Source organism: Manis pentadactyla, chromosome 5 (genome assembly GCF_030020395.1).
Source record: "Manis pentadactyla isolate mManPen7 chromosome 5, mManPen7.hap1, whole genome shotgun sequence".
NCBI classification, from domain to species: Eukaryota; Metazoa; Chordata; class Mammalia; order Pholidota; family Manidae; genus Manis; species Manis pentadactyla.
The window spans coordinates 151,412,868-151,440,313 of record NC_080023.1 but is presented as its reverse complement, the minus strand read 5'-3'; the positions used below and the strand labels follow the sequence as shown (position 1 = coordinate 151,440,313).

At 45.7% G+C, this 27,446-nt stretch overlaps 1 protein-coding gene across 2 annotated transcripts; it reads right to left on the bottom strand.

The window, feature by feature from the left end:
• Positions 1-3,705: 3,705 nt before the first annotated feature.
• NSFL1C (NSFL1 cofactor) lies at positions 3,706-27,428 on the bottom strand. Of its 2 annotated transcripts, none has more exons than XM_036926435.2 (9): positions 27,269-27,428; positions 24,920-25,017; positions 16,575-16,649; positions 13,941-14,106; positions 13,266-13,358; positions 12,410-12,519; positions 11,894-12,031; positions 5,193-5,357; positions 3,706-4,105 (listed from the first exon to the last, which is right to left on the bottom strand). In XM_036926435.2, the coding sequence occupies exons 1-9, from the start codon at positions 27,371-27,373 to the stop codon at positions 3,943-3,945; spliced, it is 1,113 nt and encodes a 370-aa protein (XP_036782330.1). In that variant the 5' UTR covers positions 27,374-27,428; the 3' UTR covers positions 3,706-3,942. The 2 variants fall into 2 exon arrangements, with proteins under 2 accessions (XP_036782330.1, XP_057358816.1); XM_057502833.1 differs by having other exon boundaries at positions 4,070-4,202.
• Between the last annotated feature and the right edge of the window lie 18 nt (positions 27,429-27,446).

Here is a 27,446-nt window from a genome sequence, read left to right as displayed (position 1 = left end):
CTCGAGGCTGCCATCTTCTGAGAAGCTCTCCCTGATTCTCCCTACCTGTCTCAGTCATTCCTCTTGCCTCTGTCTGTGGGCCACAGCCTGTTGCACTGCAGTAGAGCCAGGTGGTCAGGCACTGGGAGACATCTCTTGGTTCTGCTGTTCTTGTGGTGTGTGATTTCAGAGTAGTCCCTTACCTTGATAAGCCTCAGTATCTTCTTCCATAGAATGGGCTGATCATGACACCTCTGGGTTGGTATCAAACTCCATGAGGTAAGGTACATACAGGGCCTGACACACTGTGCTCAAGTAATGGCAACTGCCATTATCATCAGTAGTGGCTTGAAGACCTGGTTCTGGCATCGAGGGTCTTAGGTGCTCAATATGGAGAATAATTGGCCCTTAATAAACATCCCAGTGCAGCCCAGGCGGGGTGGGGAAATGCTGGGGAGCATTTCCTTCGCACCTTGTGCCCCACGCCATACACACCTGTTTTTAGCTCCACCTTCTTCCTGCCCTTGCTGGAAGCCACAGGTGCCCTTTAGAAGGATGCCCCCCGTGGCTGACTGAGAACTTGAGAACTTGCTCTGGGAGGAAGAGAGGGACCACAGTTAGCTAAGCATGTACTACATGGGGCGCTGTAAGCCTCACAGTCGTCATCTTGTACATGGGGAGGTCTTATCTCATTTGTCAGGTTCTCAATGCGTTATTTGTTAAGGACCTACTATGTGTCAGGCACATAGAGTGAAGAACACAAAAACCCCTGTCTTCATGGAGTTTATAATCTAGTGGAGGGTGAAGGAAACAAACACACACAGAGTATATAGTGCATCAAATGGTGACAGGATAGGGAGGAAAATAAAGGAGGACAAGGTGATAGCGAGAGGGGCAGGTGCAAGGTCCTGTGGGGCTCTTCAGGCCCTGGGAAGTAGTTTCCAGGGGTAATGGGAGCTCCTGAGGGCTTAAAGGAAGGAAGTGATGGATGTGATGCGTGTGTGTGTGTGTGTGTGTGTACAGGCCGTCAGGAGCAAGGGCCGAAGCAGGGACCAATGAGGTCATTGTGAGAGAGGATGGAGGCTGGGCCCAGCAGATCACGGGGCAGGGAAGACAAGTGGCTGGATTATGGATGCATTTGCAGCAGACCTTATGGGACTTGGTGATGGACTGGACATGGGGTGAGGCATGGGGCCACTGGAAGAGAGAGGCATGTAGTCACAGGGCACAGGAGCTTGCTCAGCCTGGGACCTGGGTTAGACACTAAAAGCCAACAATGTGATCTCTGCTCTGCTTCCCTGTCTTGGTCTCAGAAGAGAGAGGATCTGGAAGAGGGTAAGAGAGGCCCCAGCCACAGCGCATGACACACGAACAAAACCCATTGTAAAGAAGGAAGACCTCCTTTTATTTGGCACTGGGAGGAAGAAGTCCTGACAGCAGTTCCCTCTAAAAATGCTAGTGGTTAGGATAGAGGGAGTGCACATTTCTGCACCAGCTGCTTTCCCCAGTGCACTCAAAGTCTGCTCTCAGGAGTTTCTGGTGCAGACAGGCATGTTTCGTATTGTGGTGGGCGTGGAAATGGGGGCTGCTGCTCAGGACACTTTGGCAATGCTATCCAAAGACTTTAATAAAGATACGCCTGGCTCTTGCACACGTGCCTGCTTTCTCCTGTGGCATCTCTTGAGGGAGCAACCAGGTGCACCCCAAACTACCTGCAGGGTTTGGCATGGTGCTTTATAAGGCCAAAGCGAAACACTGCACATGTGCCACAGTACAGGCTAGTTTCAAATAAGCCTGGTGGGGCATCATCATGGTGGCTAACTTGTGTTTTTCACTCAGTGTTGAATTTTGGAAATATTCCCACCAGGATATGTTCCATGCTTTGCAATACATCCTTGGCCCAGCCTGTTGAATGCCAGGAGGTTCCCCAGCTCATCAACCAGTTTCTGGGATGATCCAAAATGCCCTCACAGATTAACTGAATGCCTCAGTTGAGAATAACTGCCCTGAATTCAAAAGTCCCAGAATCAATGGCTGAGAATCCTTTTTCTTTACACCTGTGAAAGCCTAGCCGGGGGGAAGGGCCTTTCCAGCTTGGCCACTCAGAAAACCAGGGCTGAAAACATCCTTGCCCAGCCTGGATCCAGACCACTGTGATTCCTGACTGTGGCTGGCAACCCCTCTGACCTCAGGCCAGACAGGCGGCCAGTCTGAACTGTGGTGGTTACAACAATCCAATCAGCTGCCTCACCCACTTCGCAGGGCTGGGTGGGAACCCAAAGGGCCCTTTGTGAACTCTTCTAGAAGATGTACATTTTAGGTGGCGTTTTTGGTGTCTTCTGGTGTGTACTAATGTAAGCAGAAAACCTGAAGCAGACAGCACCTTACAACTTACCAGCTGTGTGACCTACACTCTGGGTTTTGACTGTAACCAGGCTGTTGCAAGGCAATGAAGCACTTACGATGTTTGCTTTTACACATTTTCAAAGCAACCCACTAGAAAGTACAAACTCCACTGTCCTCACTCTGGTTTTTAATGTTCAAGATGACAAAAACTTACAAGGTTTTTCCAGACCTGTACTTCCCATGGTTGTTACCTCCCCCTGCCAGTTTGGGATCAGGAACGCCAAGCCAAGCCCCTTTCTCAGACTGAGTCTCGGGTGAGATCCCGAGCCCGTCCCCAGCTCTAGGTGGAAGCAGTGCTGGCTTTTGGCTCACTCCAGAGGGTGAAGCAGGAAAGAGGGTGTTCAGAGATGGCAGCTTGGAAAGAGGATTGAGGCTTGTTGATTCAAAACCAGGTGACTAAGTCGTGTTGATTCTAAGTCTATGGTTCATTTAACAGAGAGGTGGAAAGGCTTCCATGCAAGACCCCCGTGATTCATAACTGCACAGGAAGCGTTTATGTGGTGGGAAGGGCTCTCCAAGACTGGCACTACTGCCCAAGCTGCTACAAGTCACAGCTCAGCAGGGCAGAGAACAGCTGTCAAGGAGCCTGCAGACCAAAGCCACGTGCTGCCGCTGAGCTCACCCTCCAAACGGACTCCGCAGAAGCATCTCGCAAACGCTAACACAGCAAACTGCTTGTGGTGCAAGGAACCCACCCCTTTGTCAACACTTGATTTGCCACACATGATCATGTGAGTGAATAGCTCAAGGACACTTTCTCTCCCCAGGCAAGATACACTGAACTCAAAATAAATTTGAGTTGGCACGAGCTATTTCCCAACAAAAAGATACCCCATCTACCTCCTAGGTACAGATTTCTTCACAGGGGATGCCAGAGCAGCAGAGAATCAGCAGGGTGAGAGCCGTCTGTGTGATGAGAGGACAGGCCTGGGGAGTGAGCTGGGCTTTCCCAGGGGGTAAGCAAAGGGAGCACGGGAGGCGCGTTTTCACTTGAAGGGGTTGTGTGCACCTAGATCTGACCTCACACTCAGGGGACTTTTGCGGCTGCCTGGTTTTACCCTGGCAAGAGGCCTGTTCTTGTGGGAACCTCTGTCTCCAAGTTCCCCAACTCCCTTCTCTGGGAAGAGGAAAGTCCCCGACTTGTCATTTGGAGAGGGCAGGTGGACGCACTGGTGATGAGTGTTATGTGCCATAAGCAATTTCTATGCAGAGGATGGAAGAAATGCTCCTCCCCATAAGCCCTGGAGCTTAATAAGGTTTTAAAGCAATCCAGACCTGCTTCGGTGGGAGAGGTTCTGGAAAACATGCTGGTGATATTCCTTCAATTTTTTTGGTTGTTTTTATTTTTTTCTTTAAAGTCCATTGATCATCACAAAAACCCAGGAAATGCAACTAAGGAGAAAACAAATGTCCAACTGAGATCTAAGAGCCCAGAGCTGTGGAGGAGGCAGGGCTCTGGGCTGCTGGCTGTGCAAGGAGCGGAAGGGAGGTCTCCACAGGCAGCCAGTGTGGGGGAAACAGTAGGGAGCTGAGGCTGCCGGTTGGCCAGGCAGGCGGCTATGTTAGCCGCTGCACGATGACAGCGTTGAGCAAGTTGGCTTCCTTCAGGGTCTGGCTCTCGTCAGCCAGCTCTTTGTTCGGGAAGGTAGTCATGAGGACAAAGCTGGTGGCAGCCATGGCTGGCCGGGCGTCCACGATGAAGAGCCGGACGTCGCTGATCCTGGTGGAGAAGTGGGAGTGAGTGGGAGGGGGGTGAGCAGTGCCTTCCTCTGTGGTCCACATCCTGTTACCTCCCTTCTCGAGGGGCCACAGCTCTCCTATGGAAGCAGCTCCGATCAGTCACTCCCTTGCCTAAAACCCTTCAGGGCTATTCCCATTTTCCTTGGGACAAACAGTAACCCTCACTGTGGTCCCAGGGCCTGCCTAATTCTCTCCCGTCCTCCTTCCCTGTTCTCCATCTCTTTCCTTTTATTCTTCATCATTCTGCACTCCCACCTACATATGGGTCCCTCTTCCTAGAGGCTCCTCCCCTGATCACGTACGTTCCTGTAATCCTAACCAAACCCGTTTCACACCTTACCCTGTATGTGGACCCTGTCAACACTCAAGGACTGTCAAGCCTTCCCTGGGCCCCACATGTGGGGTCTGGTTTAGCTGGCCTTGACTGATGACATTTAGATTCTGTTATTCTAGGAAATGGAGCTGCCAAATATCTTTACTGGCAACGGTTGTCCCTTGCTAACTCTTTATCACTATGTCCCCATTTTTAAACTTGGGAAGGCAGTGTGCTTTGATCCTGCCTAGATGATCTTCAGATAGTATAGCATGTACTCTAGAATTCTCAAAGACCAGATCTAGACCAGACTTTAATAGCCTGGTGCTTTTCAGAGGCCCCATGGGGGGAGGACAGGAAGCCAGGTGGGTGGGATGCTGGTACCACATCCCCTCTCCCCTCCATCAACCACAGCATTTCACATTGTATCTTGTCTACACTTAGGCTTTGGCATGAGATTTCCTCTGAACAGTTTGGTGGCTAAAAGAACTCTGTGGAATCCAACCCCCTAGTTTTACAGAAGAGGATGAGACCCACAGGAGGGAAGTGGTCGGTCACTGGCCACACTTACTGGAAGAATGGGGACCAGACCAAAGGCTTCAGACTTAGGGACTTGCCTATCCCACTGCCTCTCCTGGGGAAAGCACAGAGTGCCTGTCAGTGTTTGGGAGGAAGCACAGCTCCCTGCTTCTCCCCCTCTGTGGGAGTCTCTGGGACCCTCCTACAACAAGCAAGGCCAGACAAAACAAGGCACCTGTGACTGTGGTTAAACTTCTGAACCAGCCTTCCGCCATCGGCGAGCCGTATTTGGATGTTCGTGGTGGGCTGCGACTCGTCGATCGAGATCGCAGAGCTAGCTTTGGCTTCATGTTCTGCCTGCTGGGCTGGAGAGCTTGTATTCAACACCTGGGGGGCAGTGCTGAGGAGAGAGGACCACGTCAGGACACAAACTGAAGCAAGGTCCCTTGCAGCAGGGCAATCCTGTTGCAGAATTTCTGCTGAGCATTTGCTGCATTTGGGACTATGTTTAGTGCTGCTGACACAAGGAGTGACCAAGACATAATCCCTGTCCTCATGGAATGTACAGGAACAAGACTTCATCTCAAACCCCAGGTACTGATAGCTCCCTTACTCCTGAGTGACTGAGGGCAAGTCACTCAACCCCTCTCTTTCCTCAGTGTCCTCACCCAAACAAGGGCTTGCAGGGAGGAAGGCAGGATGCACCACAGCCTGTGGCAGGAGAGCGGGGCCCTCAGGCTGTGACAGCCCAGGAGGACTTTTAGCCTCACCGAGACGGCAGAACACTCCAAGTCCACAGCAGAGGCAGGCTGGACACAGCCAGGTAGGTGACCAAGGGGATTGAAGGGATGAGTCATGACTCCCTGGGACAGGATTTTCAGGGCTGCATCCCCTCTCAAATGCATATTTCATACTCATCTGTCAACTATCACCAGGGGCCGAGATTTCCCACAGGTCAACTAAGTGCTCAGCACCGTTGGGATTAGTTTCACAATTTGAACAGGACATGATGTCTGCTACAGTGTTCGGGGTTCAGGTCTTAGACTCAGATCAACAGGGATTTGAATTTACCCACTAGCTATGTGCTATTGAGCAAGTTACTTAAGCTACCTTAGTTTCAGCAAGGGGTAAGCCTACCTGCCTCGTTCAGTTTTTATGAGCATTTAAGAGAAGTTATATTAAGCACTGAGAAACACAAAATGCTCAGAGAACTTGATTCTCAACAACCATTTGGAGCCTTCGTCTCTCTCCTGTAAACCCCCCTATGTGTCTCTCTCTCAGCCTCTCTTAGCAGATACCCTGGCCTAGACCTCTCTGCACAGGGTGGTTGTTAGATGAGAGCTTGTTTGCTTCCCCCCAAGCCTATAATCAAATGAGTTCCTACACCTCTCCCTTCCCTCTGATTTTTATAAGCTAAAAAACGTACTCTTAGAAAATTCAACTGAAAATGTTTTCCAACGTGTGTTCCCTGGGATCCCAGTCCTCTGAGATGTTTCCAGGAAGGTTCTGCACATGCCACACACCACACCAGCAGCTTCACGGGCCACTGGCACAGCAAAGCTCTTGAGAGGTTTGCCGCTAAGGCAAGCTTAATTTGACCACCATGTCTTCCTCATGTTTCACCTGTTAATCTCCTGCAGATAAGGGTAATTCATGGAACCCATTTTATCAAATATTGCCCTAGAGTATATTATAAGTAAAGAAGAACTGAAAAGTCAACTTATTGTTTTCTGTGAATGTGAAAAACATGGGCAAAGTGGAGCTCTGAAGAGGATGCTGACCACACAGAACAGCTAGGAAAGGAGCTTCATCTGTGCACCAGCCTCACAGCACATGGGACGCAGACGTGGGCCAGGACACACAGATAAATTACAGTACCACAGGCCTCATGAGATGCCTGGAAACAGTGGGACATTAAATGTTATACCTGTAAATGCCTAAGATCTACTTTGGTTTATTTATTAGTTTTGTGGGTGTTAGGTCAACTCTCTGAAGACTGTAGGAAGCCTGTCCCTCAAGTGTTAACAATTCCAGGGACATGCCAGGTACTCATTGAAGCTCCTGCCTGCCAGGAGGGGAACTCTCATGATTTCAGTCAGGCCTACAATGAGAAAGAAGCTATTATTCCAAAGTAGCTGGTATTATCCATTCAGGCAAGGGTGGAGGTGGGAGGAAGGGAAAACAGGAATGACCTTTACACATACTTTGTGCGTGTACTATTGGGGCTGGGGTGAGGTGTACGTCCAAGGCCTCCTTTGAGATGGGTAATATCTCCATTTTATAGGCAAGAAAACAGAAGCACATGCTTTAGAGCAGTTTTTAAGTTTTAAAAAACCGATGCAATGAATGAGCTTTCCACCTCTATATTCTGTGTATTCCTACCAGGACTCTGTCGAGCTTTATTCTCTATGGTTTACTTTAGGAAAACAATACTTACATTGCAATTGTTTCTCAGACTTCTCCCCTGCTCCTAGAGAATCTGATATACCCCTCACTTGAGTTTTGTGACCCTCAGCAAATTACCACACATCTCGGCTCCTTTATTTCCCTTTCCTTACTGTTCCTATGACCTCCATACCTTTCAGGGCAGGCTGTCCATCAAATGACAGCCATTATTATTATGGAGAGTCTGTGACGCTGGAGAAACAGCATGGGACTTGCCAGCTGGACCCAGCTCTACCACTGAACTAGACAAGAGGTGTGACTTTGAGAAAATTACTCAGCTTCTCAGGGCTTCAGAGTCTCCTTCACAAGGAGCTGTTCTGCTGTGAGGATTAGATGAGATGATATGCACAGAAGGCCTAACACAGGCCAGACGTTTAGGAAGTGCTCCACACAAGGAGGCAATTGATGTTTTTGGCTTTCTTCCTGGGATAGTTTCTTGCAGGGAGCTGGTGCTCATGATCTGAAACTCAAGGAAAACCTGATGCATAGATTTAGCTGTGTTACTTCTGATTATTTCCCCTAGCCTAAAAATAAGGTAAGTTAGAGAGGCATGATGAACACAATGTACATATTTGAAGCAACCATTACTGAGCTGGGCTGTATGCAGAATACTTTACATATATTAGTTCATTAAGCCTTATAATAGCCTGTGACAGGATTCACCAAATCCACTTCACAGACAAGAAAAACCTAGGCACAGTGGGATTAAGCAACTTGCCCAAGATATAAGTGTTGGCTTGAGGGGAAGCTGGGATAAAGTCCATGTTGTCTGGCTCTAGGTTCTGTGCTCTTAACACCTGCCACTCTCTCCTACTAGGCCCTGAGTCAGGCAGACCTAAGCTGGATTTCAGAAACATTACCCCAAAAGACATAGTTTGCTCATCTATAAAGTGAGTTAAATAAAATCTCCCATGATTGAAACTCACTGAAATAGCTAAAAATAATGCACTGTACCTAGCATATAGCTGAAGCAGAAACAAATCTCTACATGGCTCTGAAGGAACATCCAGGATGCACTTCACCATGGTGGGTTAAGAGCAGAGACTGGAGGGAGCCCAGCTCGACACTGACCGGCAGTGTGGCCTTGGGCAAGACCCGACTTCTTCAAGGTTTGAAATCCTTTTTTGTATAATGGGGATCAAAACAGCATTAAAGGTGGTAATATGTAAAATACTTAGTACAGTGCTAACAACAGAAACCTACCCAAATAGCTGATTACTACCATTCTTCAAGGTCCTACCCCACTTGCATTTGCTTAAATTCTGGACCCAAATCACTTAGAGATGCTACTGCCTATCCATGGGCTCTAAGTGAGAGGTCACATGAGAGGCACTCTCAGCCTATGCTGCCCTCGATGTTGCGGGGCTTGAAGTAGGAGGAACCTCAATAATGGGCCTCATGTGTATTACTTTGAACAAGACATTCAAAGAGCATTAGGCCCAAATACTGTAATCATAGCCTAGGATAGTCATGTGCATTTGTTCAGGGCAAGTAGCCTCTGATGCTTCCTGAGAACTGCCAATACCTGAGCCATTCCTCTTAAGGAGTGGCTGGGCCATCTGTAGCAGTGAGGGCACCTCACTGAGTGGCAGGAACGGATAAACCAGACATCTTTAAAAAGAGGAGCTTCTGTACCATCTCCCTGCAGATATCATATAATGAGTTACAGGGAAACTGATTCCCATTCATATTGACAGCCTGCATCACCTGACTGCTCATTTCCTTTGTAGTGGGAATAAACTGGCACTAAGATGCTTTGCTGACACAAGTTTAAGTCTCAAGACCCTGTCATCTTTACAAAAACAACCACAGAAAGTGTGGTAAGTGGGTGCAACTCATCCCTGGCAGCAGTACGGCACCCACCAAGCGTACTCCCAGCGTTTGCTATTCAAAATCAAATAAATGCTGCCTTTCCCAAATGTTCGCTTCCCATCCAAATACAAAACTAGTAAAACAACAAAGTTTAACACAACTGTAAGAATTTTTTTAAATTTTGAACTGAGAATAATCTATTCATTCACTTTAAAGTATTTCCCCAGATAATGGGAGGAAAAAGCCCAGGACTGACTTGATTTTTGTTGCACAACTGAAAAAATTTTTTAAGCTTTTGGCTTGTGATCAGTTGACAAGATGTCAATAGCAAACAGCAAACTTTATGTGAGAAACTAAAAAAGCTGTCCATCTGGTTTAGACTGAAAAGCAAAAATCCATCTCACTTAGTTGCATTAAAACTTTGTTTTAGCTCATTTTTCATGAAAAGCCAGAACTGAAATAAAAACTGGCAAGAACGTTTAGCTTACATTCAGATAATCATACCTGATTACCAAGGTCTGTCTCAACTTGTAGGGTTCATCCTCTGCATCAACAAAGGACTTATCCTCATCCTTTTAAAACAGACTTCCTTAAAAGTATTTTAATTTTTTGACCCGTACAGTCTTGCATACATAATATAACAAGACTTTCCAATAGTCGAAACATTTCCTATTAGCATCAAGAAACCAAACAAACCCAAATCACATGGTTTTCTGAGTTCCAAGTGCTTCCTTATAATTGATGGTGGGTAAAAACCTGCTACAATCTTTCTGGAGAGCATCTCAAAAATATGAGACCTTCTGAGCCAGAAACTAGTTCTAGCCCGAGATAAAGGATTATACAAATACCAAATTAGAGATATTCACTGCAATGTTGTTCTTAATACTGACAGCTGCCTAAATGTTTAACAGCAGGGGCTCAGCAAATTATAGCACATATACAGGATAGAATCATATTAGCATTAGAAATAATATTGTAGAAACACACTTACTGATACAGAGTGCCAGCCACACTACATCAGTTAGGCAAAAAATCGGGCGATAAGACAGTACACACACACACACACAATAAACATAAGACAGTACACACACACACACACACTCACTCACTCACTCTCTATATGGTTAATACTAGAAGGATACTTCCTAGATACTAACTGGATATATCTACATATTTGGGGATTAGGTTAAGGGATAGTTTTTATTCTCTATCTGCATTTTCCTTTCTTTTTTTTTTTTTTTTTAAGCTAAATACACTTTAATAATAATGGGAAAAAATCACCTGTTGTTTCTTGGGAGCTTACCACAGCCAACAGGGAAGACACAGATGGCCCACTCTGACAACACCTGTCCCAGACTAACCCACAGGCCCCAAAGTGGTAGATGCAATGAAGAGAACAAGGTGGGCTTCACTATTCTGGTCCTGGCAAATCATAATCTATTGGCCTCTAACGTCTGTAGAGATGACCCTTGCACCTAATGAGACATGAACGGCTGGGAGGGTGGGAAAGGGGTCTAGAAAAGGGCCAGTCAGAAGCTCAAAGAGGATGGCTGCCGGCAAACCACTCTCACTGGTAGCTCTGACTCCTGCAGATGGTTGTGAGGTGAACCACAGCAGGGCCTAGCTCAAGAGGCTAGCTTAAGAGACGCCAGCTCTAGGTCAAGGAGGGTGTCTTGCTGTGCAGGAGTGCTCGAAGGGATGCCAATCAGAAGGGAGTGCGGGAAGGAATGCCAATCGAAGGCCTGGGCTCCAGTCCTGGCTCCACCACTACCAGTCATGCACCCAAAGGTAACCCTTAGAGTCCGGAAGCCTCAGCTTTCCTTCTGTAAAATTAGCATTGTACTGGAGGGGAGGTTCCCCATTCTGAATGCCTCTCATGTACACAGTTCCTTCTGAAGAATACTAAGTGAAGCCATGGCCAAAGCTGAGTGGGCCCTTGAGAGCAGGCAGCCTGCCTACGGACTAGTCGAGAGTCTAGTGGGAGGACTCTGCCTACCAGAGGGAAGTGACTAACAACCAATCAGACCCTAAAAGAGGTAAGAATCAGATCCTAACAGGTATGATGGAGACCGTGGCAGAGACCCAAGGGAGAAAAAGTCATAGGAAGTGATAGAGTGAGTGTCAGGCAGGGTCAAAAAAGTAGAGATAAGAGCTGCCATAATGGTGGAGCAGCAGCCCGCACAGGGCATCAATGTCCTTGAGTTTCCTTGGCCCCTGAATAATGCTGCTGTGAGGGTTGCTGGGTGGCAGAGCCTGGGATTCCTTCCCTCTGAATCGCCATTTCAGGTGAGTATGTGTGTCTATTTCAGCCTTAGGCCATCAGAGTTACTTGCCCCACACGCCCTAGAGTACTGAGGCAAAGCAGCAGTGTGTCCCATCACCACCCATAGTGATGACTGGCTGTGGGGCAGCACAGCCACAACTGAGGAGGTGAGGACTTTCTGAAGTCCATTTCACAGCTGGCAAAGTGAGGCTACAGGGAGAGTCACACAGCTAGGAAGTGGAGAGGAGACTTACACTCAGTTCCCTTAATGCCAAAGTGCATATTCTCCATATTCTTCCTCCCATACAAGTAAAATCTGAAGCTCTCTGTAAACAGTAAAGAGCTGTACAGAGAGCCTACTGGCCTGGAAGGAGTGCCCAGAAGGCAGGCCCACTTCCACCTGTGCTGCTCCTTACCTGCCCAGTTTCTGACCCTCGCCGGTGAAGGCTTTGAAGGCTCCCTTGGGCTTCACAAAGTCCTCGTCCCGATGGTCCTCCATGTCCAAATTCACCTGCCCACCGTGAGCTAACCTCCGCAGCTCCGCTGGCACCTCCCTGAGGGAGAAAAGGCAATGCTGGGATTGCAGAGAGCAGGATGGGAAGGACAGGGGAGGTGCAAGGGGAGAAGGAACTTCTCAGTTCCCCCTGTGAAAGCCGCTGGGACTCCACTCTACTGGCTACTTGTCTGCCTCCCCTTTCTCTTCAGCCTGTTCAAAGCCACAGCAGAAACCTGTATCTAATTTGGTCACTTTGCTCTGTCCCAGCCCCAAAGGGTTAAAAATGGACACACAGATTTTTGGAGCAGATCCATGAATCTGTACCTCAACTGTGCAGCTTAAAAATGATTAGTTCTTAAATAGTAAACATTTGGATCAGGCTCTTCTTTCCCATTTGCTATTCCATTTACTGACTGCGGGAGGACTTTCTGCTCACCCTCTGCGGATAGACTCCAGAAACTGGGCATTGGATGGGTCCTGGTAGCTTCTGAGTTCACCATTGTCCAGGCTGAACCCACTCTTCCAGAGCTTCAACACTACATGAACCTGTGACAACAGGGGGTAAGCAGTGTAATACCACCATGGCAAATCTACTCAGGGACTATTTTGCGGTCATTAAAAAATCATAGTTAAAATTTCTTTTAACAACTTCCTATACAAAAATGGAAGAAAAGGGTCCAGAATACCCTTTAAACCCAACATATTAGCAGCTGTTGCCTCTGGTGGATAGGATTTTTATTTTCTTGGATTTTATTTTGGAGTAAAACTCAAAATGATCAAAAACAAATACATTACAGAAACTAACAGTCACAAAGCTATATTAAAATGTCTATGGCATAATATGAAATTTAAAAACCCTCAAAATTGTTTATATAGTATGATCATACTTACTGGAGGGGGACCCTTATGCACAGGTAAAAAGGAACTAGAGAATGGCATGGAAAATTTTTAAAAGGCTGTGTTTTAGGCCTCTTCAGGTGGTCTGAAGATCAGGTTCTTCAGCCATGTCTACACCATCAGAGAACCCTGAAATCACTAGCCCTCTGCCTGAGATCCATGGAATGCTCATTTGTCTATGCCCTCTGACCGCCTTCTCATGAGTTCCCTGCCCAGCCAGATGAGAGCTGCTTTTGATTCTCAGATAAGCGTCTCCGTTCATAAACCAGAGTAAGGGCACTGCCTCTTCTTCTTCAGAGGCTGCTGGTTCACACATAACATGTGGCTAACCCCTTCTGAAAAATGGTACAAGAGTCCACAAGCTTCCCTAAGGAAGGCAAACTAAACATACTTACATCCTGGCCAGAATGCCGCCGCCTTTCTCCTGCCACATAGGCAGACTCTTCCTCTGGTGCTGCCCCGAGGCGGTAGCCACCCCCTGCAAATGGCTATAAAAGACAAGCTCATAAACCCTTGAGGAGTGGGAGTGGGTCAACGGTGGTGGGGTTGCTCAGACACAATGACTGCATCTCAAGCTTGTTGGCTACTAGGTACACTTTCTCAGGGTATCAAAGTAAGAGCGACAGTACGTTAAGTGAATTAAGCGGCCAGGATTGGGGTGAGAAGTGGAAGGGGAGGGTGCTGCCTGGCTAAAGGGAACACCTGCTACTAAGTGCTACTTAATCATGGCCATGTCGAAACCTGGGTGCAGGATAATGCCAAGGACTATATTTTCCTAAATACAGAAATTCAGATTTTACATAAAACAAGTGGCTATTAATTCAGTTAAAACAAATAAAACACATCAAATTGGTTAGGCCAAATAAAACATGTTTGCAGGATCTGATCTAGGCCACAGGTTTGCAAACTTTTGTCCCCACTCTTGATTTCATGTTAAAGGGCAAGAGAAACTGTACTGCTTTTCCGTACACAGGGCAAATGAAAACCAAACCAAACCAAGCTCAGTCACCACCAGGGTGAGGAAGGCCTCCCCGCCCCACCATGGACACAGACAACACCCCTGTGCTCACTCTTGGTTTACTGGTCTCTCCAGGGTTCTTGGTCACTCGCTCTACAGCTACAGCTCCATGCTCCTTGGCACCTTTAAAGAGATCATCCACCAGCTCATTGGGACTTTTCTTCCTCGGAGGGCCAACAATCTGCTGTCCGCTTCTCTCTGAGCCTCCGGCATAAAACCTGTGCAAAAAATACACATCTAATACCACATGCGCTTGGAAAACATGAATAGAACAAGTGCCAGGCTCTGCGTTAGGTGCCAGGCACACGGAGGTGAGGGGTATGACACCCATCTTTATGGAACTTACTGTCTAGTTGGGAACACGTAAGGAAGCAGGCAGGCATAAAGCACTGTGAGCAGCAATGGAGGTAAGGAGTGCTCTGGGGACAGAGCTGGGGAGGCCAGCCAAGGCTTCCTAGAAAGGCGTCTTCTGGGCTGAGTCTTGAGGAATGAAGATGAGCATGAGCTTTTCAGATGAAGAAACCAAGGGAGGGCATTCCAGGCATGCATGATGGCATGTCAGCTCTTGAGAGAGCTCCAACTGGGAAACACCCATCCGGTGGCCAGCATTTCTCCGGAAGAGAGCAACTATGGTCACAGTCAGAAGCAGCTACCACTAGCAGCTCTGAGTTAACGGCGACAGTGGTGTGGTTAGTTTAAGCAGCCAGGCTCTGGTGCTGGCTCTGCTGCTGAGTGACCTGGGCAAGCCTCACTTCAGGTATCTCACTTTCCTTGTCTTTGAAATGGGAGGGAAGGACCACATGCCCTACCTACCTGCTCCTTAAGTCAGGGCCGTGAGGTTCAAATCAGCGGATGTATGCAAAAGAACAAGCACAGAGTAATGCGCACATGTAAGGTGGGGTGACAGGGCACCCAGAGCTCCCCCAAGCCTCACTTCACCTTGCTGTTTGTGTGATATACACTGGGGGCACTCGGGGAGAGTACTGGAGAAGGTCATAAAGGTCAAGAGGCAAGCCCCAAGACACTTGCACCAGGCTCTGTAATGTATGGGCCAAGCATAGCTTGAGATTAAGCCAGCACTTTTTACCTGGGTCTGAAAGTCAGCAGTCAAGCAGCCTGGCTGGCTGCATCCTTATCACTCCTATTCACAGTATGTCTCCAAGTGGGTAAAATAGAGAACCTATAAACATTAGTCTCAGCTTTCTACTTCCCGACACACCCCCAGGGAACACAAGGCAAAGCCACAGGCCTCAGCACCAGTGCCATCAACTCTGAGGTGCCATGGGGCCAGGGAATAGGGATGTGAAATAAAGCAAGGTCACCTGGAGGACGTGACTGGATGGGAGAAGGATACGGAGGCCATTTAGGAATTAGGCATTCATATATTTGATAGCATTGCCTTTTACTCAAGGAGTGGAAAGCCCTAAATTAACATTTATTCCTGAACCCTGAATGTATCTAAAAAGAAGGCTCTGAGGCAAGTAAAGTTCACTACATGGATGAAAACAGCAAATGGAACACGTACTTTCTCAGCCTACTTCCCAAAGAGTGACCACGAGGAGGTAATTGCATTTCCATAAAGGTTATTATACAATGTTCCTTAGCAATGTTTGACAGACCGAGGCAGATGCCATGGAGAACCAAAACCCATGAAATGAGGCTGTAGCCAATCCATTCTTGTTCATTCCAGACAGATGAAGTTCTGCTCAATGGACTGTAAGGTCTTTATTAAGGGACCTCAAAGCCTTGGCTTACCAACAAGGAGCCCATGATCAAGTGTTTTAGAAATATTCAAGCCCTTGACCTGGTGTTCTCATTTCTAGAACTTATTCTAAGAAAATAATCTGAAATGCAATCAAAGATGAATACACAGAGATGTTCACAGCATTGATATTTATAGTTATAGTGGTAAAATACTGGAAACACTAACATTCATGTGATGGATTACTATAATCACTGAAAACATTTATGAAGACTCAATGACACAGAGAAGTGTTTAAGATGTAGCATTAATCCAACAAAAATAAGAAACAAAACTGACTTGCACCATGTAAAATACAATATAAAACAAACTGTATTTATACACAGAACCAAGAATGAATGGAAATATGCCAAAACACTACATGTAGTTATGAAAGGGTGGATAAATGTTACATTTTTTTCACTACACTATTCCACATTTTCCACAACGGACACTCATTTTATTACAACCTTCAAAGATTAAAAACAGTCTTGTGTGTGTATATTTGGAAGAATACACATTTATACATCTTTTATTCTGTTTATTATGGGGTATATCACTTTTTAAAAAAGATATTATTCATTCCTGGTTATCTCTGGATTGTGATGTTATGAAAGACTCACCCCCCCCTTATTGATTTGTTTCCCTCCCCCTATTAATCTTCAATAAATATATATTATTTTAATAATTAAAAAAAAACAAAACAGAATACTGCCAAATACCCCGAAAGAAAAAAAAAAACTAATGGGACAGGGATCGCTTCTAAGCTACAGGGAGTGGGAGACTGTTTCTAGGATATAACACATGCAGACTGGCCCACAGTAGTAATGGCTAATGATAATGGACCATGTTTACCCTTCCAGGTCCTTCCAGATGACTGACACTTACCACAATTCACACATTACAACACTTTCTGGTGGACTGTGTCCCCAAATGAAGACTCACCTCTGGCCCTCCTCCTCTTCCTCCTCCTCGTCTTGGTCATGAATGAGGTCTCTGAAGGATGTCACCCTATTATCGCTGCAGACACAGAAAGGAGCAAAATGATCTCACAGGGAGGTAAACAAAGATAAGCCCCATCATCAGCTCTAAGTAGGTGAGACACTGAGGTTAGACTTTTTTGGTGAGGCAAGAAGATGTCTATTAAAGAGGCTTAGCCTAAGTTTATATACAAAATAATGTGGCACTTATTCTTCAAGGTCACACAGGACTGAGAATAAATTAGAAAGCGCTATTGTAAAGTAAAATGGAATCCAATTTAAACTCTCTTCAGGGGAGAAGGGGAGTCTGTACTACTTCAGAAACTTACTTCTAGATAGCTGTTGTCAGCATTTCCTTTTAAACACTGAGAGAATGCCTGTATACCAGGCACTAAACTGGATACTAGGTCTGTACAGTTGATCAGACACAGTTCTTATTCTTGAGATGCTTATAGGCTGGTAGCACTTCAGCTAGGAAACCATCCCTTAAATATTGGGCAACAGGGGCTGTGACAGAGGGAAGCACCTGGGACATGTGAGCACAGAGCCTCTTGTTCTGAGTGGAAGAGGGAACAGGGGAACAGCAAGAAGGGTTTCCCAGAAAAACATAACATCTGGACTGAGTGGCAAGAACTGCTGGACAGTCAGTTGGATAAACGGTGATGGGGCTGCAGGGAAAGGGGACAAGCAGGCATCACAGGAATGTGCACATACATAGCAACAATAGAGGAGCGTGTTAGAGGAAGGACAAGTTGCAAAGAAGTACAAATGAAATGAGCATGTAGGCAAGGAGGCTCTGTCTGCTTCTGCTCTAGGTGAGTCAGTAAGAAGTATTTATCAGTGTTTGGGAAAAAGCAGAGCTGTGTGGGTGTGGAGAGGGCACACTAAAAATGGGTGTGAGAGGGTTCACTTCCTTCTGACATTGCCTTATACTGCCATTTTTTCCTAATTCAGACTTATCCTCAAGAAGCAATCTTAGTTTTTCAAGGACCATAGACACTCATTTTATAAAAACATTTGGAACATTTTGTAGTTCTTCGAGGGAAAAAAGTAGCTTCTCTGTAATATAGGGGTAAAGGGTAATACAGGTTTAGTGAGGCTAGACAAAGGAATTGTTTACTAGGAAGAAAGCTGCAGTTCAGTTTTGAAGGAAGGTTCATTTCAAGGAGACAACCAGGGGACAGACAGGCTTTGAGTTTCCATCTACTAGAACTGAGAGGACAAAGACCAATGGCTGTAGCAAATACATTCCCTGCTTGAGTTCACTGAAAGCAACTTCCTGGGCCTTCTATGTGACAGACTCATACTTGTCCCTGAAAGGGTAATTCCAATCATTAATCTTCCCAGGGAGTTTTCCACAGATGTCCAGCCTAGCATTTGTGGGGAATAAAGTCTGCCATCTCTGTTGTTAAACACTTTCAAATACACCATGTACATCTGCTTGAGCAAAACATTTGCTCTGGCTACATGTTTGATTCTTTCTTCAAAAGATTTTACACCCAGACTCTGACAATATCTGACACAGACTCTGGTGTCTAAGTACCTGGCTCTGAACCCCAATTTGGCCTTTCAACCTTGGGCAATCTAATCAAGTTCTCTAAGCCTGCATTTTCTCATGTGAAAATGGAGACAATCACAGCACCAACCTCATGGGCTTTCTGTGAGCAGTTGGGGGCATGGTATAGTATGTTTTAAGTACTACTCTTGAACTGTGGTTCTTAAAATGTTGGTCCTTAGAAATGCAAATCCTCAAGCTCCGCCTTGGACTTCGAGAATTAGAAACTCTGGAAGGAGCCCTCAGCAATGTGGTTTTAAGGAACCCTCTAAGTCATTTTGATGTATGCTCAAGTTTGAGAACCACTGCTCTGGGTAGTGGTTATGACATGGATGTCCTGAGGACATTACAAATTTCAGAATACTTTGTCCTATGTCCTCCACAAATTGGCAAAATGTCTCAGAAATTTCAATTTTTCAGCATCAAAATTCTATCTTCCAGGTACCCTGGCACTCTGAAGTGGCACAAAATTCCTCTGCAGATCCCATTTTCTACATTGATGGAAATGCTGTATCTGTGCTGTCAAACATGGACACGTGACTCCTGAGCAGCTGAAATACGGTTAGTGTGAATAACCCAGTGTTTGTCTTATTAGTAGCTACATACAACATAGGATAGTTTTAGAGAATCAGACAATAGTGGGCCCTGAAATTCTAAGTACAGTTTTGTTGGATAAAAGATGAAAAAAAGGAAGAAACAAACCACGACCTCTTGCTTGACTCCACGCTAGGCACAGGGGAGGGAGGTGCTGTCCAGGGAGGTAGTATACGGCAGCAGAAGCAGCTGTGGAATTAGGCGGACTTGGGCTTGAATCTTCCCTAACAGCAGCTGTAAATTAACCTTTCTAGGACTCAGCATCCTGACCTGTGACATGGCCACTTCCAAAGTTGTTGCAAAGAGAACATAGGTGAGAATATCTGACAGAGCTGGAGAGATGGTAGGTGCTCCTGAAATACTAGCCTGCCCACTTCTAAACCTTACAACTTACTTAGGGTGAAAAAACTAAGTTAAATATCAGGAGAACAGTTAGGGCAACACAGGAGAGATATCACTGTGTAGTATGTGGATAGGGTCAAGGAAGCGAATGAATTATACAGTGTGAGCGGAATGTTGAGGAACAGGATTGTGGCATGCTGCCTACAGTGGTGAGGATAACATAGAGAAGGTGGGGGTGGAGTTACACTAGGAAGGATGCATGGGATGCAGACAGGCAGACAGCAAGACAGCAGGCATGTCCAGACAAGCGAGAGGCTCCAACAAAAGCAGGAGAACTAAAAATAAGGCAGAACTGAGAAACCAAAGAAATCAGTCTGGTTGGAATAAAGATTTAAGAAATGAGGAAAGCGGGTACGATTAGTATGGTTCAGGGCAAACTCTGGAGGACCTTGACTATCTACAAGGAGAGGCCTTACATCTTTCTGGCTGAGATATCTGACCGCTAGAAGCAGAAAAAGATCTGCATTTAAATCCTCATTTTACTAGCTGTGTGATCTTGAGAAAACGCCCAGCTTTAGAGTCTTCAGCTGTAAAATGGGGATAAGAACAGTAACCACTTTAAAGGGTTGTAGAGAGGACTAAAAAGATGTATCTGTAAGGGTTTAATCCAGTGCCTGGCACTCGGTAAGTGCTCAATAAATGACAGCTGTTATTGAGGAGTTGAGACTTTCTCCTATAGCAATGGCTTACCTTTTTAATGTCCCATAGCCCTTGTGAGCCTTTTATCCTAAAATCTATGGATTTTCTTGCCAGATAAGATAGAACATACACACAAAACTCGGCCTACAATGTCAGGTAATTTGTGGACATTCTCACATCCACTCCCTAGATTCCTCTTGGGGATCAGGGTTTCCACATTAAGAACCACTATTCTAGAGCCAAAGGAGAAACCCACTAATTGAGTGCTTGAGATGGGGAGAGCCCAGAAGCAAGCTAAGTGACCTGAACAATCAGTTGGAGTGGGTGGGGTGAAGGGGGCTGGCAGGTGGGTGAGGGCCCCAGAGAATTCCTGTGAGGTGCTGGCACAAGCTTGGCTGCTTCTTTGAACACAGTCAGCATTTTCCTTCTGGATGTAACAAATTGTGCCCTCCCTCCCCCTTTTTCTTGGCATCACCTAAGCCCGGAAAGAAGTCAGAGGATTAACCACAGCAACAGAGCAAGGCCTTTAGGCCTGAACGTGTGTTCAGTCTTTTACTCCCCTCAGTCTTGACATTAAACTATTTCCTTGATTTTTTTTTAATGTCTATTTTTTAACATACATACTTGTGGAATAAGGGATCACAGAATGGGAAGATGAAAACAGACGCTAATAATGATAATATGACAACAGCAGCAGCTAACATGTACTGAGTTTTAAGTGCCTTGCAAGTATTAACTCATTTAATTTCGCTGTGGTAGGCACAGCAATAATTCCCATTTGACAGGTGAGGTAAACTGAGGGACTGAGATGTTAAGTAACCTGCCCAAGGTCACAAAGCTCCAAAGTGGAGAGCTGGGATTTGAACATAGGATCCTAGGCCCACGCTCCACAAAAGCACTACCTTGACAGGACCTTGGGACTACTAGAGATACTCTCACCTCTAAACACTCCATCTGTACTTCAGGGTTGAATTAAATAATTAAAATTTTCTCCCCGAATAGCCAAAGCAATCCTGAGAAAGAAGAATAAAGTAGGGGGGATCTCACTCCCCAACTTCAAGCTCTACTATAAAGCCATAGTAATCAAGACAATTTGGTAGTGGCACAAGAACAGAGCCACAGACCAGTGGAACAGATAAGAGACTCCAGACATTAACCCAAACATATATGGTCAATTAATATTTGATAAAGGAGCCATGGACATACAATGGGGAAATGACAGTCTCTTCAACAGATGGTGCTGGCAAAACCGGACAGCTACATGTAACAGAATGAAACTGGACCATTGTCTAACCCCATATACAAAAGTAAATTCAAAATGGATCAAAGACCTGAATGTAAGTCATGAAACCATTAAACTCTTGGAAAAAAACATAGGCAAAAACCTCTTAGACATAAACATGAGTGACCTCTTCTTGAACATATCTCCCCAGGCAAGGAAAACAACAGCAAAAATGAACAAGTGGGACTATATTAAGCTGAAAAGCTTCTGTATAGCAAAAGACACCATCAATAGAACAAAAAGGAACCCTACAGTATGGGAGAATGTATTTGTAAATGACAGATCCGATAAAGGCTTGACATCCAAAATATATAAAGAGCTCATACGCCTCAACAAACAAAAAACAAATAACCCAATTAAAAAATGGGCAGAGGAACTGAACAGTTAGTTCTCCAAAAAAGAAATGCAGATGGCCAACAGACACATGAAAAGATGCTCCACATCACTAATTATCAGAGAAATGCAAATTAAAACTACAATGAGGTATCACCTCACACCAGTAAGGATGGCTGCCATCCAAAAGACAAACAACAACAAATGTTGGCGAGGCTGTGGAGAAAGGGGAACCCTCCTACACTGCTGGTGGGAATGTAAATTAGTTCAACCATTGTGGAAAGCAGTATGGAGGTTCATCAAAATGCTCAAAACAGACTTACCATTTGACCCAGGAATTCCACTCCTAGGAATTTACCCTAAGAACATAGCAATCAAGTTTGAGAAAGACAGATGCACCCCTATGTTTATCGCAGCACTATTTACAATAGCCAAGAAATGGAAGCAACCTAAGTGTCCATCAGTAGATGAATGGATAAAGAAAATGTGGTACATATACACAATGGAATACTACTCAGCCATAAGAAGAGGGCAAATCCTACCATTTGCAGCAACACGGATGGAGCTGGAGGGTATTATGCTCAGTGAAACAAGCCAAGCGGAGAAAGAGAAATACCAAATGATTTCACTCATCTGTGGAGTATAAGAACAAAGGAAAAACTGAAGGAACAAAACAGCAGCGGAATCACAGAACCCAAGAATGGACTAACAGGTACCAAAGGGAAAGGGACTGGGGAGGAGGATGGGTGGGTAGGGAGGGATAAGGGGAGGGGGAGAAAAAGGGGGGTATTAAGATTAGCATGCATGGGGGGGTGGGAGAAAGGGGAGGGCTGTACAACACAGAGAAGACAAGTAGTGATTCTACAACATTTTGCTATGCTGATGGACAGTGACTGTAAAGTGATTTATAGGGGGGACCTGGTATAGGGGAGAGCCTAGTAAACATAATATTCTTCATGTAAGTGTAGATTAAGGATAACAAAAAAAAAAAGAAAGAAAGAAAGAAAAGGGGGATTACTCCCTGATAGGATAAAACTAACTGTAAATCAACGATTAATGCATGCTTTAAATATCCTTAATTTTGATCACTTAAAGGGTGTCAGATGATCGGCTATGGAGGTACATTTTTCTGATAATATTCCTTTCTCTTAAAAAAAAAAAAAAGCAGTTCCTGTGTGGTGACCTCCAATGAGTTCTATACAATGGTATAAAGGGCATATCAAAGTGTGGGCAAAGGGTCTGCTTGTGTTTATACAGAGGATCAAAGCCTAATTTGGCTACCCAGAAAATGAACTAAGATATGATATGAAGAAGAACTTCCAACATCAGCACTCTCTGGAAGAGTCATGCCAGAAGATGATCATCAAAAAACCTCAACAAAGATCCAGGCGATGCTGCAGTTGTAGCTGCATTCATCCCACTGGTTCCTGGACTTGCCATTGGAATGAAGAAGGAGATATCTAAGCTGCCCTGTGCATACAGTAAAACAACAAATTTGACTGGATCTATACTGTTGGAGCTCAACCAAGAATTAGGAGAAGTGCAAGTTGTAGCGCTCCAAAATCTTACGACTACAGACTATCTACTGTTAAAAGAACATATGGGATGTGAACAGTCCCCAGGAATGGGTTGTTTTAATTTGTCTGATTTCTCTCAGACTGTTCAAGTTCAGTTGGACAATATCCACCATATCATAGATAAGTTTTCACAAATGCCTAGGGTGCCTAACTGGTTTTCTTGGTTTCACTGGAGATGGCTGGTAATTATAGGTCTGCTTTGGTTATGTAACTGTACTCCTATTATGTTAATGTGTGTGCGCAATTTAATTAGTAGTTTAAAACCTATACATGCTTAAGTTACTCTACAAGAAGATATGTCAAAGAAATAATCAATCTTCCCATGTTTTCTTCCGTCTCCTACTTCTATAGCTTTTCTTCTTCCTTCCTAATTACAACCCTTAAATAGAATTCGTGCCTCATATCGAATTTACCGAGTATCATAATTCTTCCAAGTGGTAAAGATACCTCAAGACAAATACTGGGCATAAAAACCACAGGGCATAAATCTGCAAAGAAGTAAAAAGCTAACCTTTTCAAACAATATTGCCCCTCTCTCACTTACCAACTTTACATTTCCCTGTATGGCCCCGGAAGATGACTGGTTAGCCAGAGACGGGTAAGATTCCTCAAGGGAGGAACAACCTAAGACAGGCACAGTCGCAGGGGGGCCATCAGGTGAGAAATTGGGGATCAACAGAGGTGAGGCTTAGAACCTCACCCCCCGTTTTGAGAGAAATTTTCTGCATCTGTGGATGTTTTATTGCCCTTGTCTAGCTTGGATTAACACATAGTCTACAGGCACACACCTGATCATCTACATTTGCTCTCTTACAACACTAAGCTATGTTTTCTACCTTTATCTTACATCTACCTACCACTTCAGCATTTTATTAAAAATAATAATAATAATAAGGGAGAAATGTGGGATTCACATATAAATCAAGTATAAAAATCAAACGAATATTCATATTTGACCTGATTGTTTATAGTTCATAATGCGTGATCAAAACTGAAAGTTTCTGTGATGACTACCCTTGCACTGTTCACCCTGTAAGAACTTATTCACTACGTAAGAACTTGTTCACCATGTAAGAACTTGTTCGTTATGCTTCAGAAGATTGGAGACTGACGAGAGTTGGGCTTGGGGTGGATTAATGATTGAGCATTGAGTCCCCTGTGTACAGAATTTTATTATTGTTAACAACCATTTGATCAATAAATGTGAGAGATGACCTCTCCAAAAAAAAAAAAAATTAAAATTTTCTGGTGAAAATATATATCAGAGAGCTGAAGCAAATCAGGCTGAAGCAGAGAGGAGAGTTGTAGTAAGACACCTTTGTAGGAAGAATCTCTGCCTGTCTCCTGGAAGACCAGCAGTGTCCCTTCATGGCTGGGATGGGGGACGCAAATGGGATCACAAAGGTTAACACGGTTTCACCTAGTAAGATCAGTTCTCCTTAATCAATTTGGGACTGGATGGGTTACAAAGATTTATTTTCTCTAAGACTTCCTAACAAGTATTGGGCATCCTAAAATATAAAAAGAGCCCATCTAAAGTCATCTGGCCTGATCTTTGTATCTATAGCACCCCTGAAAGGATGTCCCTTGGTTTCTACTTAAAAATGTCTAGAGATGAAGAGACAAAATGCCACTCTTGGCACTTCATAAATAAAAGACCCTCAAACATCTTAAGAGTAGGTTCTGTGGTTTCCTCCAAGATTGAACCATAAACCACACTGATGTAAGGATCTCTACCTGAGTGTGTCATGCATATCTCTACAGGACAGGAATAAATCTTGCAATGAACTGCTACCCACCAATCTAACTCTCTCACTCAAACCCATCGGTCCACACCCCCAGGCTTGAACCCTCTGTCAAGTCAGGAAATAGCACCTCATCACTGCTGGAAGCACACCCATATAGCAATAATTGAAGGGGGCCCTTACCTGGGGGCTGTGCCTCTGGACACTGAACTGGGGGTTGCCTGCGAAATGGTCACAATGTCGTCATCCCCTCCATCCTCATAAAAGCTTGCTAGGGCGATCTGAAACAGAGAGGTAGTAACTTGGGATCCTTAAAGAGGCCTTCATCTAACACGTATCTCCTTTAATCCACACAGGAGCAAAGTCACAAAGATATGGCCCACACTTGCAAGGAGGTCTGTACCTGTGGGCCACAGAAAATCAGCCCAGAAGGTTAACAGCGCAACTGTTACTCTTCATATCATTTGAAACAAATTCCACCTACTAAGGGGAAAGAGGGCAAAAAGGAAGGCTGGGATGGAGACACTCCTCATTGTTATTTTATTAGGAAATGTGACCTAGTAAAAGCAGTGTACATTTATTGAGCATTTATTTACGTGCCTTATTCTTCTGAGCATAATTCTACATGTATTAAATCATTTAATCCTCAAAGAACCCTATCTAGTTAGTACTATTATCGTCTCATTTTACAGTTTCTACAGAAGCACTGAGAAGTTAAGAAAATTGCCCAAGGCTAGACAGTTGGTAAGGAGTAGAGTCAAGTTCCATCCCAGGCAGTCAGCTTTGGCCCATACTCTCAGCTCTTATGTGATAGCCAGGAGTCAGGAACGGTGAGGTGAGTACAGATTATTACCTTTACTGTTTCTGAGACCAAGTTTCCTAATCTCTGCAATGGGGACACCTGTCCCACCAACTCTGCAGAGTGGATAAGAAGAGCCATTAACATTTATGCACAGTTGTATTTTAGCTCTATACACACAGATGGTAAATGGGAGTGCTTTGGTCGTTTGAGATTGTATTTCTCTTGTGGACTCATTGGGCAGGTGATACTAATCACAAAAAAGTAAGAGCACCAGGGTCTACAGAGATGAAGAAAACATGGCTCTTATCTTCAAGGTCACCAGCCTTACAGGAGGAAGTGAGCTGTTGTGGGACTGCTAGGAGTGTGCTGTCATAAGGCGAGCACTGAAATGGCACTGAGGCCAACACTCAAGTCCTGGCCCTGCATGGGACTCAGTTTTCTCATGTATAGGTGAAGAGACTCGGACGGATCATCGGCCAACTATAACACTATGAGTTTCTAGGTCTTTCAGGCAGAAATACCAAATGTAGCTCTGTATTTCTGCCCAGCACAGGGGCTTCACACTACGTCTGTACAGGGGTGATACTTACCTAACTTTTACCTCTGAGGAGCAATTTAAATGGTGAAATCAGCAGACCCAGTTCAAATCCCAATGTCACTACTCACTAGCTGGGTATATCACTTGCGCTCTGAACTTCCAATTCCTCACCAATACAACAGGGCTAGTTTCTTTACCTCACATTATTGCCAGGTTAAAGAAATAATCATATATACAGTGCCTGGCACATGTGGTTAAGAGCTTGGGCTCTGTAATCAGACAGAACTGAATTCTAATGTTCTTTCTTCCATTTGGTAGCTAGTGAGGCCTTTGGCTTGTTACTTTACTTCCCCAAACCTCAGCTGCAAAATGCAAAGGTTAAATGACCCAAGACACGTAAAGCAGTTAGAATAGCACCTGGCTCGATAGATACTAATTATCTACACCTACCTAAGACGTAGGCGGGCCAAGACCATTTACGCAATTCTTTCCACCCTTAATTACTGAGTACTTACTTAGTACCCGACATTATTCTAGGCACGGGGGTTTCAACAGCTTACATACAATTCCTGCCTCGTGTTGCTCACCTTAACGTCTTCTTAATGAACAAATATTTAATGAATACTTGATACGTGCCAGTGTACTGGACGATAAACTACACAAGACTCCCATTTCACAGATGAGTTAACCAAGAAATATGAGTGGGTCCCAACGTTGCGCCACCACCCTACGATAGTTTCTCCCGGCTATGAGGCAGGAAGGGGCGTGGGCCAACTCCCCGGCCGGAGCCATGGGAATGAGCGACTACCTGGTCCCCGGCGCGGCGCCACCTGGCAGCCGGTCATGCCCGCCCGGCCGGCCCCCAGCCGAGACTCGGCGCGGCCGCCACGCCCCCCGGCTGCCCCTCTCCACGCGGGTTGCGGCAGTGCCCGAAGTCTCGCTGACTCCGCAGACGGGCGAGGCAGAAGAGGAAAGCTTGGCCGGGCACAGCAGGTCGGGCCGCGGCTAGCCCGCGTCTCCTCACGCCCAAGCCGACCTGGCGCCGCGCCGCCAGCGGCCCAGGACCCTGAGGCCTGGGTCGGGCCGCCGCCCGGCGGGATGACGGTGCGCTTCGGCCACTACAGGCTTGGCACCAGGCGCCCGTGCCCCGCAGCCCCCGGCCGGGCCGACGCACCCCGCCTCGCAGCGCTACCTGCAGGTCCCAGCCGGCCGACTCGAGGAAGAAGCGGGCCCGGTCCTCCTCGGTACCCGTCACTGCCACGAACTCCCTCAGCGCGTCTTGTCGCTCCGCCGCCATCTTCGCCCCGTGGGTTGCCAAAACCACTCCGGCCTCTGCCGCACAGCCTCAGCCCAGCTGCCGCGTTCCGCCC